Here is a 15987-nt window from a genome sequence, read left to right as displayed (position 1 = left end):
ATTTGTTTTATAGATTATTTGAAATCTCTGACACACATGGAACGCAACAGTGGTATGAGAAACTTTGGCTACTCACTCACATAGGATCTGTGCCTGCTACTACAAAAGTCTAGGCTGATGATAAAATACGTTTTTCAATCAGTTGCCCCTTTCTTTTGAGATGTTTCATACTTTTGTAAATTTGATTTTTATGGTGTACATAGAAAAACAAATATTTCACTTCATCCGCTTCCACAATAATGTACACTATTCAGGTAATCTCCTCTTTACCAGAATGCTTTGATGTGTCAGCTTCTCACCTTGTGACTAAATTATCTAATAAGTTCTAATTCTCTCAATCAGTGGTAACTTTCCATGATTTGTTTCAGACCAATTCTGCAACTGCACCAGTGATCCTGTGGTTACAAGGAGGGCCAGGAGCTTCATCACTTTTTGGTCTCTTTACTGAAAATGGACCATTTTCAATCACTCGATGGAACTTCCTGAGGAGAAGGAAATATTCTTGGACTAAAACTCATTCTGTCATATACATTGACAATCCAGTTGGGACAGGTAATCTGTGACTTCTTGAACCAAAACACTATTTAAGTCAGCATAAGGACATACAGGAAATAGTAATATACACATAAAAAAAGTGTGTGTGTGTGTGTGTGTGTGTGTGTGTGTGTGTGTGTGTGTGAGAGACACCGGTGGAATGGCAGGGCGGTAGGTTGACAAAGAAGTAATTATAAATCCGTTCCTGAGCTTTTTTATCTCCCAAAGACACGTCTGGGGGAACCAGACTAAGGTCACAGGGGACCATATTCAATGAGTAGTGTAACTTCAAAACAGTTTTGTTGTCCAAAAACTGCATCAAACTCAGTGCTGTGTTTCCCCCAGGGGGTTCACAATTCTTTTGTGAGTTCATACGTGGCACACATGGAGTCCCGACACCCCAGGGGCCTCGCTGTTCTTTGGTGGGTTTGTGCTTGGCTATCATAGAGCCCTGGCCTTTGCAGCATCATTTCCCTTCAATGCTGCATGTTTATCCTCTTGCTGTTCTTTTTCCCATCCCTTTGGGAACACGTGTGAGATGTTTTGGAAATGTGTTCTGCACATTCAGTAGCCAATATCAGAACAGTCTCTCCTCTGTTTTTCATTCCTTTTTTTTCTTTCTTCATTCCCCTTCTCCTTTCCTTCCTCCGCTTCGGTGTTAGAGATTCCTCTTTTTCTTCTTCCTCCCTGTGTGCTCCTGAAGGCCAGCCCAAGTATCTGACGCATAACAGATGACTAGGTAACGTGTACTTCCCAGCCCAGGGTTGACAGGTAGGATTTGCCAGACCCAGGGAGGGGTGACTGCCTGAGCTGCTACCTGCCCAAAATGCCAATTGGTTCCTCTGTCAGATGTCCGGGAGGTGTGACCTGAGGTGTGAACAGTCACCTAAGGTAGGTGCGCCCCCTTCTGAGGAGGGTCACCAGGTGGAAGGAGCGTGCCATCAGAAATGCTGGCAGTGATGGGGGAGTTTTTCACAATGAGCCAGCCATTATTTCCACAGTCAACGTGTACCAAACATAAACTGAATGAGGCTAACAATTAAGACTCTCCCAGCTTCACCACTGTTCCTCATGGTTTCACATATGAAGACAGTCAATCCTTTGCTACGGTAAATCTGTTTACTGTTCAGAAAGGTGTTGATGCAGTTGCTGGAACCTGTGAACTCCTGCTCTTGTTTTTGAAATGGCACTTTTCATTTGGAGACTACTTCAGATTCTCAAGCACAACAACTGCCTCCATCTTTGCTACTCCACAGCTATCCTGTTTGTGTTGAGACCCATCAAATACTGAATTCTTCCTGTGGTCTGACTGAGGCAGAAATCCAAACATAGCTCTCTGATCAGGGTGTCACTGCAGCCTATCAGGTGATGAAGGTAGATGCCTCCTTAGTGCCCACATGCACTCTGTTTCTCACTTTTGACAAAGTGGTGCTTCTATCAAAGATCAAAGCAGGTTATGAAGTTATCACAGTCAGATCATACATTCCTAACCCAATGCACTGCTATGAGTGACATCTTTACAACCACACTCGAGTGTCCTGTCGCCACCCAGCAAAATTTGTCACCTGTGGTAAGGGTGCTCACAAAGGCATTTGTCCTCCTCATTTTCCCTGCTATGTCAACTGCAGTAGTGACCATGCTGCTTCCTCCCAAGATTGTCCTGTATATATCAATGAGTGGGCTATCCAGAGGGTGAAGGAAAAAGCACCTTACCCAGTTGCTTGGAAGTTGTTGGCTAGTCAGAAACCTTGCGTTCTACCATCCCTTATTTACAGTATTGTTCTTGCTGCTTCCCACTCCACGAGGGACATGGCCATCCAGACATGCAACCTCATATTCAGCATTCCAGTTGTAAAATCGCCCAGTGTCATGGTAGCAGCCCTGTCTACTCCTCCAGCTGTGCAACAAGACACCAAACTTTCACCTTACAGGGTGAAGTCAGCTGCTACACAACCAGCAGGCCAGAGAGGACAGCAGAAATACTCCCACAGACTTCCTATGTCTGTCCAGCCAACTAACATTTGAATCTCTCTCTGCCAACTACTGAGGCTCCAAGAAGTCAAACAAAGGCAAACCATCTTCTCCTTTGCTGACTTGGAGATCCTCTTTGAAGGTGTCGCCATGTGATACCCTCACCCGGCCACCGTCCGTGTTTCCGGTGCACACTGCAAACCATTTCTTTGTCCTGGACTCCGCAGACCAACAGAAGGAGAATGCAGATGCCTCTGTAGATATCATGGAGCAGGATCCTTCAGCCTCTGTGCCCTGTAGCAGTGAGTATTCGAAGGGTGGCACTCGCCAGCCACAAAGTTGACAATCTTTCATTTTTACCCTCCTCCCCTTTCCTCGTTGTGACTCACCTCCAATAAAACTTTCGCAGTCTTTGATCCAACAAAGAGGGCTTATGGCGGCTCTTTGCAGCATCTGCTTGTTCTCTGCCTCCAGCAAACAAAATTGCGTCATCACCACTGTTTTGAGCTCACGCAATTCTTCCCAGTCTGCTTTGAACTTCTGCCAGAGGATGGTAATCCATGTCATGGGGGAGTCATGCTGTTCATCTGGGATGACATTCATAGTCAACCCATCTCTGACTACCCAGCTTCAAGCTGTTGCAGTTCATCTTTTTCTTCTTCACTGGACTCTTTCCCTTTGTACCGTTTGCATACCTCCATCGTTGGGTGTCACCAGGACAAACCACCTCCAGCTTACTGGGCAACACCTTCACCCCTTTCTACTGCTCAGTGTTTTTAATGTGCACCATCCCCTTTGGGGTTCTCCCAGAACATGTCACAGATGTGCCCTCTTGGTTGACCTTCTCAGTCAATTTAACCTGATCTGCTTTAACACGGGAGCACTCGTGCTCCTTTCAGACTCCATGCACACTTGTTCCCATTTGGATCTCTTCCTCTGAACTGCTCAGCTTGCCTATCATCTTGTGTAGTCCGTTCTCTCTGACACGTACTCAAGTGACCATTTCCCATGTGTTATCCATTTACTGAATCGTATCCCACCTATGTGCACACCAAATGACAGCTTTCTAAGGCCAACTGGTGGCTTTCATTCTCTCTGGCAACCTTTGAAGAAAAAGATTTCCCCAGTTGTGATGACCACGTGGAGTATCACACAAATGTTATCCTTAATGCTGCAGAACATTCCATTCCTCACACTTCCTCTTTACCACGCCATCTCCCAGTCCCTTGGTGGACTGAGGCATGCCGTGATGCAATTTGCGCATGGAGATGTACCCTGCGCATTTTTAACCGTCATCCTACAATGGCTAACTGCATTCATTATAAACTGATGTGTGCAAAGTGTTGTCACATTCTTCAGGCTAGCAAAACAGATAGCTGGATTTCATTCACTTCCTCTGTCTTGTGGGCCAATCTCCAACAGCTCTCTGGGACCAAGATCCATTCACCAGTTTCCACCCTGACAGTGGCAGACAGTGTCATCATGGACCCTATTGCTATCTCCAACATGTTGGGCTGCCACTTTGCAGAAATTTCATGCTCTTCCACCATCACTCTGCCTTCCCCCATCGGAAACGAGTGGAGGAGGCTCGAGTGATACCCTTCTCTACTCAGAATTGTGAGTGCTACTATGCCACCTTTACTATGAGGGAGCTAGGGCATGCTCTTACTTCATCCCGATCCTGCGCCCCAGGCCAGACGATGTTCACATTCACATGTTGCAAAGCCTCTCTCTTGCGGGCAAGCTCTTCCTAATTCACTCATACAAACGCGTCTGGGCAGAGGGCGCATTTCCCAGACACTGGCGGAAGCCACTTTCATACCCACACCTAAGCCCAGTAAGGACACACCTTCCGTCTAGCTACCATCCCATTTCTCTCACCAACTATGTTTACAAGGTGATGGAATGTATGATTCATACCCGGCTAGTATGGTGGCACGAGTCTCGCCATTTACTAACCACTGCACAGTGTGGATTTAAAGCATGCCGTTCTGCAGTTGACCATCTCTTCACTTTGTCCACCCACATCATGAATCATTTTCTGCAGAAATCCCAGACTGTGGCAGGGTTGTTCAATTTGGAGAAAGCCTAAGATACCTGCTGGAGGACTGGTATCCTCCATACTCTCTAAATATGGGGCTTCAGTGGCCACCTGTCTCGTTTCCTTCAGGAACTTTTAAAAGAGAGTGTTTTCAAAGTACGTGTGGGTTCTGCCTTGTCGGACACCTTTTTCTGGGAAAATTGTGTGCCTCAGGGTTCTGTCCTGAGTGTTGTTCTCTTTGCTATTGCCGTTAAGCCTATTATGTCCTGTCTCCCACCGGGCATCACTGGCTCCCTTTTTGTTGACAAATTTGTGATCTGTTGTAGTTCTCCATGGACTTGTCTCCTTGAGCGGCATCTCCAGTGATGTCTCGATCATCTTTACTCATGGAGCATGGACAATAGCTTTCACTTTTCCACTGACAAAACAATTTGTATGAATTTCTGGTGGTGCAATTGGTTTCTTCAATCATCCTTAAACCTTGGGCCTGTTGTTCTTCTGTTTGTTGACATTACAAAATTCCTGGGGCTCATGCTCGATAGGAAACTTTCTTGGTCCTCCCACATGTCTTACCTGGTAGCCCGCTGCACACTGCTCCTCAGCCCTACATGTCCTTAGCGGTATTTCCTGGGGAGCACATTGGACCACACTCCTCCATTTGTATCAGTCCCTTGTCCATTCAAAATTAGACTATGGGTGTTTCGTTTATGCATCTGTATGTCTGTCCATCTTTTGCTGTCTCAATACAATCCACCATAATGGCATCTGTTTGGTGCCTTAAACACTAACCTGGTGGAGAGATGTATGCAGAAGCTGCCGAACTACCACTTCCATACCCCTGTGACTTTCTCCTCAGTAGATACACATGCCATGCCTGGCCACCCATCCCATGCCTCCTCCTTCAATGGCTCCTTTGATCCCCAGTATGGGGTGCATCCCGCATCTCTGTTACCTCCTGGAGTTCGCTTTCGGCCCTTGCCCCAGTAGCTTAACTTCCAACTACCTGCCACTTTCCCGATGTGTGTGAACCCTTTACCACCTTGGCTTCATGCGGCAGCCTGTGTTCATCTTAGCCTTCATTCATTTCTTAAGGACACTACTCCAGCCTCACTTCATTGCTGGAAGTTTCACAACCCTCACACAGATCTTCACGACAGTACCTTTGTGTACAGTGATGGCTATCAGACTGACCGTGGTTGGGTGTGTCTTCGTCATTGGCACTGACGTTTTTCAGTATCGGCTTCTGGAACACTGCCCAGTATTTACAGCAGAGCTCTTTGCCCTGCCTCAGGCCAGGCAGTACATGCTGGAGACACAGGCTTTTAAATTGTCATCTGCTCCTACTCTCTGTGCTCCTCAGAGCCTCAGTGCACTGTACTGCATCCATTCCTTAGTGCAATGGATCCAGGAAAGCTGTCACTTGCTTGCTCTTGATGGAGCCACTGTGATGTTTATGTGGGTTCCTGGTCACGTCGGTCTGATGGGAAACGAGGTTGCTGAAGCTGCTGTCAAGGCTGCAGTTCTGGTACCTTGGCCCGTTAATTCTTCCATCCCCTACAGTGATCTCTGTGTTGGCATCTGTAAGCAGGTGGTATCGCTTTGGCATCACCATTGGTCCTCCATTCATGGAAACAAGCTCTGGGAAATTAAACCTTTCCCAGCAGCTTCAACGACCTCCTCTCGGCTCTCTTTGGTGTGAGGAGATCATTTTAACTTGGTTTCTTATCGGGCACTGTCTTTTTAGCCATCGTCATTTGTTAAGTGGTGCTCTCCCACCACTTTGCCCTCATTGCCCTCAACCTTTGACAGTTCACTATTTCCTGATGGAGTGGCCTTTTTTTAAACCACTGTATGAGTTATCGGCCTGTTTAGCAAATAACATGCAGGCTGTTGACCGCGTTTTACTTTTTATCCATCATAGCAATATGGCAAAGGACATTTGATCTTTAGTTCAGGCTCTCCATTTCTCTGTGGCATATTTTATGGTCCTTATTCCACATCCCTGATTTTAGCTGTCTTTCCTGCCATCAGTTGGATTTAATGAGTAGTCATTTTTAACTCCTCTCTCTCTCTCTCTCTCTCTCTCTCTCTCTCTCTCTCTCCATGTTCTACTATTCTGGCATGGGCACGCATGACCCTAGTTGTTTTTGCACCCTAAAACTAAATGAAACAAACCAGGCTCTGACCTATTGCAGCCCATTCTTCCTTCATTGGCTGCATTTCCTTCTGTGTCCCTCCTTTCCCATCCTCACTGCCCCCTCCTCCCCTCTCTGTGTTCTGATTTATTTTGATCTGGCTATCCGCCTGGTTCCCTGTATTCCTTGCAATTTTGATTCTCTTACCTATTCTTTTTCATCCTTTTTGGCATTTTGCTCCCCCCCTCACACCTTCCCCTTGGGGTTTGATATTTGAGATCATTCCTAGTGTGAGCCATTTGGAGAAGGACTTCAACCCCAGCATCTGCAGAATGGATTCCTCCCCCCCCCCCCCCCCCCCCCCACACACACACACACTTCCTTCCCCTCTTCCTTCCTCGCCGTTGTGTCCCTCCACCCCACTGGGTCACCAGCACATGTAGGCAGTCCTTGTTATGTTGTGGGGCTGTTATGTACCCATCTGGCTGGGCCCTGACACACAAGGATCACACTACTGATATTTGAGCTTTTGCCTCCCCATGTATGCCAAGGAATGGTTGTTTGTTATTCTGGAGCATCAGAACTCCCAGCAATGGCCGCTGTGCCAGGTGGCCCTTGCTGTGGCTGGGTGGTGCCCATGTGGAGAGTCCCAGATTGGAGTGGGTGGTATCTGGGCCGATGCTTAGCAGATAAAGCATATCAAGCTACAAAAATCTGACTTTCCTCAAATGGTCATCTCTCCAAGTGGTGTATGTTCATTGAATGCTTCTTCATATGACACTGTAGCCTTCCCTTCCATGGTTGGTCATCTCTCCAAGTGGTGAATGCTCATTGAATGCTGCTTCGTATGACACAGCAGCCTTCCCTTCCTTGGTAAGCCCTGGGAGTAGGGTCAGGCTCGCTGTCTAGGGATGAAACACTTTCCCCACTACTAGGCCTTTATTAGGTCTGACAGGAACACATTCACTGCCACAAAGCCATTGTTTTTTGTGGAGAATGTTGAGGACAAGTTTGGTGAAGTGGAGTCTCTTGGTAAGATGCGGTCGGGCTCCCTGTTGATCAAAGCATCTTCTGGTATCCAATCTGCAGCTCTTCATTCTTGTGATCATCTTGGTGATGTCCTGGTGTCTATTACCCCTCACCAGTCACTGAATATGGTCCAGGGAGTGATTTTCCAACATGACCTGATCCTGCAAACTGATGAGGAACTCCGGGCTAATCTGGGGTGATGTGACATTCATTTTGTTCGACGTGTGCAGAAGTGTCATTTCAAAGACAACTGCACCGGACCTGGCACTTTTATTCTGGCTTTCATGGGAGATACCCTCCCAGAGAAGGTCAAGGTCATGTGTTACTGAAGTGACATGAAGCTGCACATCCCGCCACTCATGAGGTGCTTTTGGTGCTTGTATTTTGGGCATATGTCTTCCTGCTCTATGGGGAACCCTCTTTGTGGTGACTGTGGACAGCCAATCCATGAGGGAAGCCACTGTATTCTGCCACCTGTGTATGTAAATTGCAGTGGCAGCCTGACTCCACACTTGCCAGATTGCCCAGCATAGAAGAGAGAAAAGAAGATCCAAGAGAACAAGTATCTGGGTCACCTGTCTTCTGCAGAGGCTCGCCAAAAAATATAACTGACTCCACCCAGTGTCACTTTACCCCCTGTTACATACTTTCCCCCTTGTGTCCCTTCATTACTTCAGCCCCATCCCCCTTTTCCTTCCCTCTTGCTGTGGTTTCCATGCCCTTCCCTCCGAGTATCGCTCTCCCTCCCCCACCAAAGAAGTTTCCCGCTTCTTCGGCATCCAATGGTGATGGAGTTCCTGCTCAGGATCTATCCCTTCCGGCATCTCTCAAGCCAGAAGCCAACTGCCACAACTCGGCCATGAGATGTACTACCTGCGTGCCCCAAGGCCGCTCGATCTGTTTTGGCCCCTGGGTCTTGCAGAAGCCTGCCCACCCAATGTGCCCTGCCCTCCTCAGCCCACAAAAGAGGAGGAGGAGGAGGAGGAGGAGGAGGAGGAGAAGGAGAAGGAGAAGGAGAAGGAGAAGTCCCAGGACAAGCCCCCTCCCTTATGCCCTGAGAGCTGCCATCTCCCCTCTCACAACCTTTGTGTGAGCTCTTATTTACGGATGTCGTGCCATCCTTGTTGGTGATGACCACAGACAGAATAATGTGACATCCTCTCGGCTACCTTATGTCTAACATGGATTCTCATCACATACTAATCTAGTGGTATTGCAATCAATATTATCATCACCTACTGGCAATACACCATCTTGTTTCCTTTTATTCTACATTCTGTCTTGCTCTTCAAGAAATGCACTTCCATGACAACCACTCTCCAACATTCTGTGGTTATCGGGTGTTCTGTTGGAATTGTGGTTACCCTGGGATAGCATCCGGAGGGCTCTGCAATTTGGATCGCAGGGATGTCATTAGCGGTTGTATCCAAGAGTGCGAATGACCACAACCATCACATTTGCAATGTCTATTCCCCACTAGGCAGGGCACTTTCTTATGTTGAACTGCTTATCTTAATCCAAAAACTCCCACCCTGTATCTCCTCCTCATGGACTTCAGTGCACACCACCTCCTGTGGTGGAGTGCCACTTCGACTGGTACAGGCCTTCTCATTGACCAACTTATTACAGTCTTTGATTTCTGTCTTCTCAATGACAGTTCCCCTACAAACTTCAGTGCTAGTCATGGCACCTTTTCTGCTGTTGATCTCATGATCTCCTCCCATGGTCTTGCGGCTTCCATGCATTGGTCACCCCAGGATGTTCTTCATGACAATGACCATTTTCCAATGATTCCGTCATTCCCCTGCCACCAAGAGGCAGACAGGTCCCCACATAGGGCATTCTGCAGAGCAAATTGGCCTTTGTATATGTCTGCTGTGCACTTAAACACCTGTCTCTTACATTACATTACATTGCATTCCTGTGGTTGCGCAAGACGTTTCTGATACTATGCTTCAAGCCGCTGAAACTGCTATCCCCCTATTCACAATTTGCCCTTGTTGACCAGTACCATGGTGGGCCAAGGACGTCAGTCACTATCCAGGACTGCTGATGGGCACTGCAGTGGTTTAGACAACACCCTTCACAGATCAACCTTATCATTTTTGTGCATCTCCGAGCTAAGGCCCACTACCTTATTAAACGGAGAAAATATGAATGCTGGGAGTGCTTGTTTGCTCCCTTTGGGGATGTAGGCCTCTTCATCGCAGGTTTGCTTAAAGATCCATAGCCTTCTGGGCTGTCAGCAACAATCAGCTGTCCAGGGTCGTATCCTACAGGGTGCTTGTGTACTGATCCATTGGTCCTTGCAGAACACCTCGCTACACATGTTGCAACAGCATCAGCGTTTTCTTCCTATCCTGGTACCTATGTCCAGCAGAAACGATGAGTTGATGGAAACCCCCCCTCTGTTTCAACCCTCAACAAGCTGAAGCCTGTGGGAACTGCTCACTGACTGGTAATTCATGCATGCTTTTACTTCTTCACATGACATAGCCCCAGGCCTGAATTCCATTCACAACCGGATGGGCCAACACCTGGACATTACCCAGAGGTAAGACCCACTCAGTCTTCAACCGCATTTGGCTCTGAGGTGCGTTCCCCTTGCAATGGTAAGACAGGATAGTTATCCCTTCCTTAAGCCTGGAAGAATCCAACATCTCTCGACAGATACTGACCAATTAACCTGACTGCCATACTTTGTAAAGTGCTTGAGAGGATGGTTAACTTCAGATTATGTTGGGTACTTGAATCTCAGAGCCTACTGTTCCCATATTACCGTGGCTTCGAGGGAGGACAGTTTACAACTGACCATTTACTCAGATTGGAAACAGCAATCTGACAAGCTTTTTTTAACCACCAACACCTTGTGATGGTCTCCTTTGACCTACAGACTGGATACGACACAGCTTGGCACCATCACATTTTTGTTACCCTCCATGACAGGGGCTTTTGCAGTCCCCTTCCAATTTTTATCCGGAAGTTTTTATCCCACCAGCTCTTCTGGGTTCGAGTTGGCACCTCACTTGTCACCCCTTGGACCCAGGAAAACTGTTACCCCAGTCTTGTATCTTGATGATTTTTTCATTTGGTGCAGTTCCCACTCAGTAGCATCTGCTGAATGCCAGCTCCAAGGTGCCTTCCGATGGGCCTCTTTGTGGGCCCTTTCTCATGGCTTCCATTTTTCTTCCTTCAAAACTTGGGTTACACATTTTTGCTGTAGACCTACAGTAAAACCTGATCTTGAACTTTATTTAGGCAGCCAGTGCCTAGATGTTGTAGTTCAGTCCAATTTCTTGGGCGTTCTTTGTGACATAAAGCTGACATGGCTGCCCCATATTCATCACCTGAAAATTACATACTTGTGGAAGCTTAATGCTCTCTGCCTCCTGGCACACACGCCTTGGGGTGCAGATCGTGCTGCTCCTTTACCATGCTCTGGTTTTGTCCAGATTAGATTATGGTTGTCAGGTTTATGGCTCAGTGGCTCCTTCCACTCTGAAACTACTTGACCTGTTCATCATTATGGGGTGCGTCTGGCTATAGGTGCCTTTTGCACTAGTCCTGTTGACAGCCTCCTCTATGAATACAATGGAGCCAACTCCTGGTTTCTTACACAATTGCCATCTCATATACTCTGTCTCCTGTACTCGTCTTTGCAAACAAGGGATGTCTTCCTCCTGATACCCATCTTCAGATGGAATTGCCAGTTGGAATGTACTTTACTTCCCTCTGTCGGGATCTCAATCTCCAGCCACCAGAAAGTACTCCATGTATTTCCTCCTGCAACCCCCAAGGGTTAGGACCAACCTATTCCAGGGTCCTAAGGTCTCTGTCACCCCTATGATATAATAGTGTCCTGTATGTTCCATCCTTGAGGAGTTCCAGGGTACTACCATCTTCTACACTGATGATTCTAAAATTGTAAGTAAGACAGGATACACTTTTTCATCTTCTACTGGCATGGAACGCCATTTACTGCCAGAATCATGCAGTGTGTCCCCCTGCGGGTTCGGGGGTTAGAATAGGCCCGCGGTATTCCTGCCTGTCGTAAGAGGCGACTAAAAGGAGTCTCAAATGTTTTGGCCTTATGTGATGGTCCCCTCTTGGGTTTGACCTCCATCTTTCAAAATTGTTCCGAAGAGCGAGCCAATTGGGGATGGGCACCTTACATGGTGCACTGTATCTGTCGTGCATTGAGGCCTTTAGCCAGCTTTCTCGTCGTTGCAATGGTGTCCAGCTCGTTTTCCATCTCTTGGGCGAGGATACGTCCATGGGTGCGATTTCCACGCTGCACTGTGCAGTGTTGTTTTTCGCAGCGACGACGACCTCATACATTTTTGCACCTAAGATCCAGCATGGTAGCTAATCCGTTGTGGTGGGGCCGCCATGTACCCTGTTCGTTCTAGCCCCCTGACAACACAGGGATCGCTCTACTGATGCCTGCGCCGTTTACTCCCCATGTATGCCAAGGAGTAGATGCCCATCTCCCTGGGGCATCAGGACTCCCGGCAATGGCCATCCTGCCAGGTGGCCCTTGCTGTGGCTGGGTGTTGCCCATGGGGAGGGCCCTTGGTCGGAGTAGGTGGCATCAGGGTGGATGAAACGCAATGAAGCGTGGCACATCATCTCTTGCTGGTGCCCAGCCACCAGCAGTCTCTAAGAGTTCGAGGGCTCATTTTAAAGGTAACGTTTATGACCCCAAATCGTTCCCATTCCTGGCCACACCATGGGAGGAATGAAAGGCAATGAATGACAGTGACACGTATTCGCCCCAGTATCTCGTCTGTACCAGAGCTGATGGGGAATCCTTTGTCTCCGTGAAGCCTCAGTTCTTTGTAGAGCATTTAGAGGACAACTTTGGCGAGGTAGAGGGCTTGTCCAAAATGCGCTCTGGGTCAGTTTTGATAAAAACGGCATCATCCGCCCAGTCACGCAGGTTACTTACTTGTGACAAGTTGGGGGATGTTAACGTTACAATCACACCACATAAGAGTTTAAATATGGTCCAGGGTGTTATTTTCCATAGGGACCTACTTTTGCAGTCTGATGACGAGCTGCGCGCCAACGTAGAGCGTAGAGGTGTTCATTTTGTCAGGCGCGTTCATCGGGGTCCGAGGGCAATCAGGTTGCTACCGGTGCCTTCATCTTGGCCTTCGAGGGTGATACATTACCGGAGAAGGTCAAGGTGATGGTCTACCACTGTGACGTCAAGCCCTATATCCCTCCCCCGATGCGGTGCTTTAAGTGCTGGAAGTTCGGCCATACGTCTTCCCGCTGCACATCCAGCCTCACATGTCGAGATTGCGGACGCCCATCTCATCCCAATACTCCATGTGCTCCGCCTCCCATCTGTGTCAACTGTGGAGAGCCTCATTCACCTTGCTCGCCAGACTGCAGGATCTTACAGAAAGAACGCAAAATCATGGAATATGAGGCCCTGGACTGACTGACTTACACTGAGGCTAAGCGGAAATTTGAACGGCTACATCCCATGCGCATGATGGCATCTTATGCCTCAACTGTCACTCCTGCTCCAGCTCCTTTAGCTGCACCACAAACAGTCAGCTCTCAGAGTCAGAGGAGCTTACCTGCCCCCTTGACGATGGGGGCCCCTTCTCTCGCTGTTGCTCCCACACCATCTACCTCGGGAGCAGCACCCACTAAACCACCGGGGACACCAGTCCCCACTTCTAAGCCGGAGAAGCGTAAGTCTTCTTCGGCTTCTCTCGCTCGGAAGGGATCCCTTGGGTCACTCCCTTCCCAGGTTCCTACCAGCGGCACAGCAGACACCAACCAGTGGCTGAAGAAGCCACAGGTTGCTGGTCGTCGAGCTTCGCGATCATCTTCGGTCCCGGAGACTGACTCCAATAAGCCCTCTCAACGACGACAACCAAAGGAACAGCGAAAGAAAACGACATTGAAGACCCGTAAGACCAAGACACCTGCGGTGGCACCTACTCCACCGCTACCTACAAGCTCTGCGTCTGAGGATGCGGTGGAGATTCTTGCGTCCACTGAGGACCTCGATCTCGCCGGTCCCTCAGACGCAATGGATAGCACTTGCACGGGTGCTCCATCAGAGGCAGCAGGTGACCCAGAGGTGTAATCTGCCTTCCCAGTCCCGTCACGCCTTTCTCAGCCATGGACAATTCCATCCTCCAGTGGAACTGCAGCGGTTTCTCCCACCATCTAGCTGAGCTCCGACAACTTATCAGCCTTCACCCATTCTTCTGCATTGCTCTTCAAGAAACTTGGTTTCCAGCAATGCGAACTCCTGCCCTCCGTGGCTATCGGGGTTATTATAAGAACCGGGCAGCTTATGAAAGGGTGTCTGGTGGCGTCTGCATATATGTCCTTAACTCTCTTCACAGCGAGTCTATCCCTCTACAAACAGCTTTAGAGGCTGTCGCTGTTCCGGTGTGGACGCCACAGGCTGTTACCGTCTGCAGTCTTTACCTTCCACCGGATGGTGATGTCGTGCAGCATGTCCTGGCTGCGCCGATAGCCCAATTGCCGCCACCTTTCTTATTACTGGGCGACTTCAACGCCCATAACCCTCTGTTGGGTGGGTCAGTGGTGACAGGTCGAGGCGCCACCATTGAGCATTTATTGGCACAGCTCGATCTTTCGCTGTTAAATGATGGTTCCTTCACACACTTCAGTGTGGCGTATGGCACATACTCCGCCATTGACCTTTCAATCTGCAGCCCTAGCCTCTTACCATCTGTCCAATGGAGAGTGCATAACGACCTGTGTGGTAGTGACCACTTTCCGATCTTTCTGTCACTGCCACAGCGTCAGTCTTCTGGGTGCCCTTGCAGATGGGCAATGAATAAGGCTAACTGGGACTTGTTTTCCTCCATTGCCGCTATTGAGCCTCTCTCTAATGATGGCATTGATGCGGTGGTTCAATCGGTCACCACGGGCATCGTTACTGCCGCCGAATCATCCATTCCCAGTTCCTCTGGGTCCCCTCGGCGGCGGACTGTGCCTTGGTGGTCGCCTGAGACCGCTGAAGCGATTAAAGATCGCCGTCGGGCACTCCAGTGTCACAAGTGACATCCTTGCATTGAACACCTCATTACCTTCAAACGTCTGCGTGCGCGGGCCCGCTGCCTTATCTGCCAAAGCAAGCAGGAGTGCTGGGAGCGGTATGTGTCCACCATTGGCCTCCATGTCTCTCCATCGAAGGTCTGGGCCAAGATCCGACGCCTCTATGGCTATCGGACCCCTGTCAGTGTCCCTGCGCTCTCACTGAATGGAGCAGTTTGTACAGATTCCGACGAAATTGCCAACCGCTTGGCAGAGCATTTTGCTCTGAGTTCCGCTTCTTCCAATTACCCCCTGGCCTTCCGCTCCATTAAAGAACGGATGGAACGTTGGAGCCTTTCTTTTCGCACCCACCATTCTGAATCCTACAATGCTCCATTCAGTGAGTGGGAATTTCGCAGTGCCCTTGCCGCCTGCCCTGATACCGCTCCTGGGCCAGATCGCATCCACTGTCAGATGCTGAAACACCTTTCAGTGGACTGCAAGTGACACCTCCTCGACCTTTACAACCGTCTCTGGGTCGAGGGTGAGTTTCCGTCGCAATGGCAGGAAAGCATTGTCATCCCCGTTTTGAAACCGGGCAAGAGCCCTTTGGAGGTGGACAGCTACCGCCCCATTAGCCTCACCAACGTTCTTTGCAAGCTTCTCGAATGGATGGTGAGCTGGCGCTTGAATTAGGTACTGGAGTCTCGGGGCCTTCTGGCTCCGTCTCAGGGTGGGTTCCGTAACGGCCGCTCCGCCACCGACAATCTGGTGAGTCTGGAGTCGGCCATCCGTACTGCCTTTGCCCGCCGTCAGCACCTGGTCACTGTCTTTTTCGACATGCAGAAGGCGTACGATACGACATGGCGTCATCACATACTTTCTATGCTTCATGGATGGGGTCTTCGGGGCCCTCTGCCGATCTTTATCCGAAATTTTCTGTCGTATCGTACCTTCCGCGTGCAAGTTGCGGCCTCCCATAGTTCCTCCCGAGTCCAGGAGAACGGGGTACCACAGGGATCTGTCCTCAGTGTCTGCCTGTTTTTAATCGCAATAAACGGGCTCGCTGCGGCGGTGGGAAATTCTGTCTCTGCTTCCCTGTATGCTGACAACTTCTGCTTTTACTACCGCTCTACTGGCATTGCAGTTGTTGAACGTCAGCTACAGGGCGCTATCCACAAGGTGCAGTCTTGGGCTGTAGCGCATGGTTTTCAGTTTTCGGCTGCCAAGACCCGCGTTATG

At 49.1% G+C, this 15987-nt stretch overlaps 1 protein-coding gene across 1 annotated transcript in view; it reads left to right on the top strand.

The window, feature by feature from the left end:
- LOC124796239 (venom serine carboxypeptidase) overlaps window positions 1-15987 on the top strand; it is a 132249-nt gene that overhangs the window by 22564 nt on the left and 93698 nt on the right. Inside the window, exon 2 of the mRNA XM_047260329.1 lies at window positions 369-552. Coding sequence (XP_047116285.1) covers window positions 369-552 — 184 coding nt within the window. The remainder of the gene's footprint in view (window positions 1-368; window positions 553-15987) is intronic.

The sequence above is a fragment of the Schistocerca piceifrons genome, chromosome 4 (assembly GCF_021461385.2).
Source record: "Schistocerca piceifrons isolate TAMUIC-IGC-003096 chromosome 4, iqSchPice1.1, whole genome shotgun sequence".
In the NCBI taxonomy this organism is placed as follows: Eukaryota; Metazoa; Arthropoda; class Insecta; order Orthoptera; family Acrididae; genus Schistocerca; species Schistocerca piceifrons.
The sequence above is the reverse complement of the archived record's forward strand: the minus strand, read 5'-3'. Positions and strand labels throughout refer to the sequence as shown.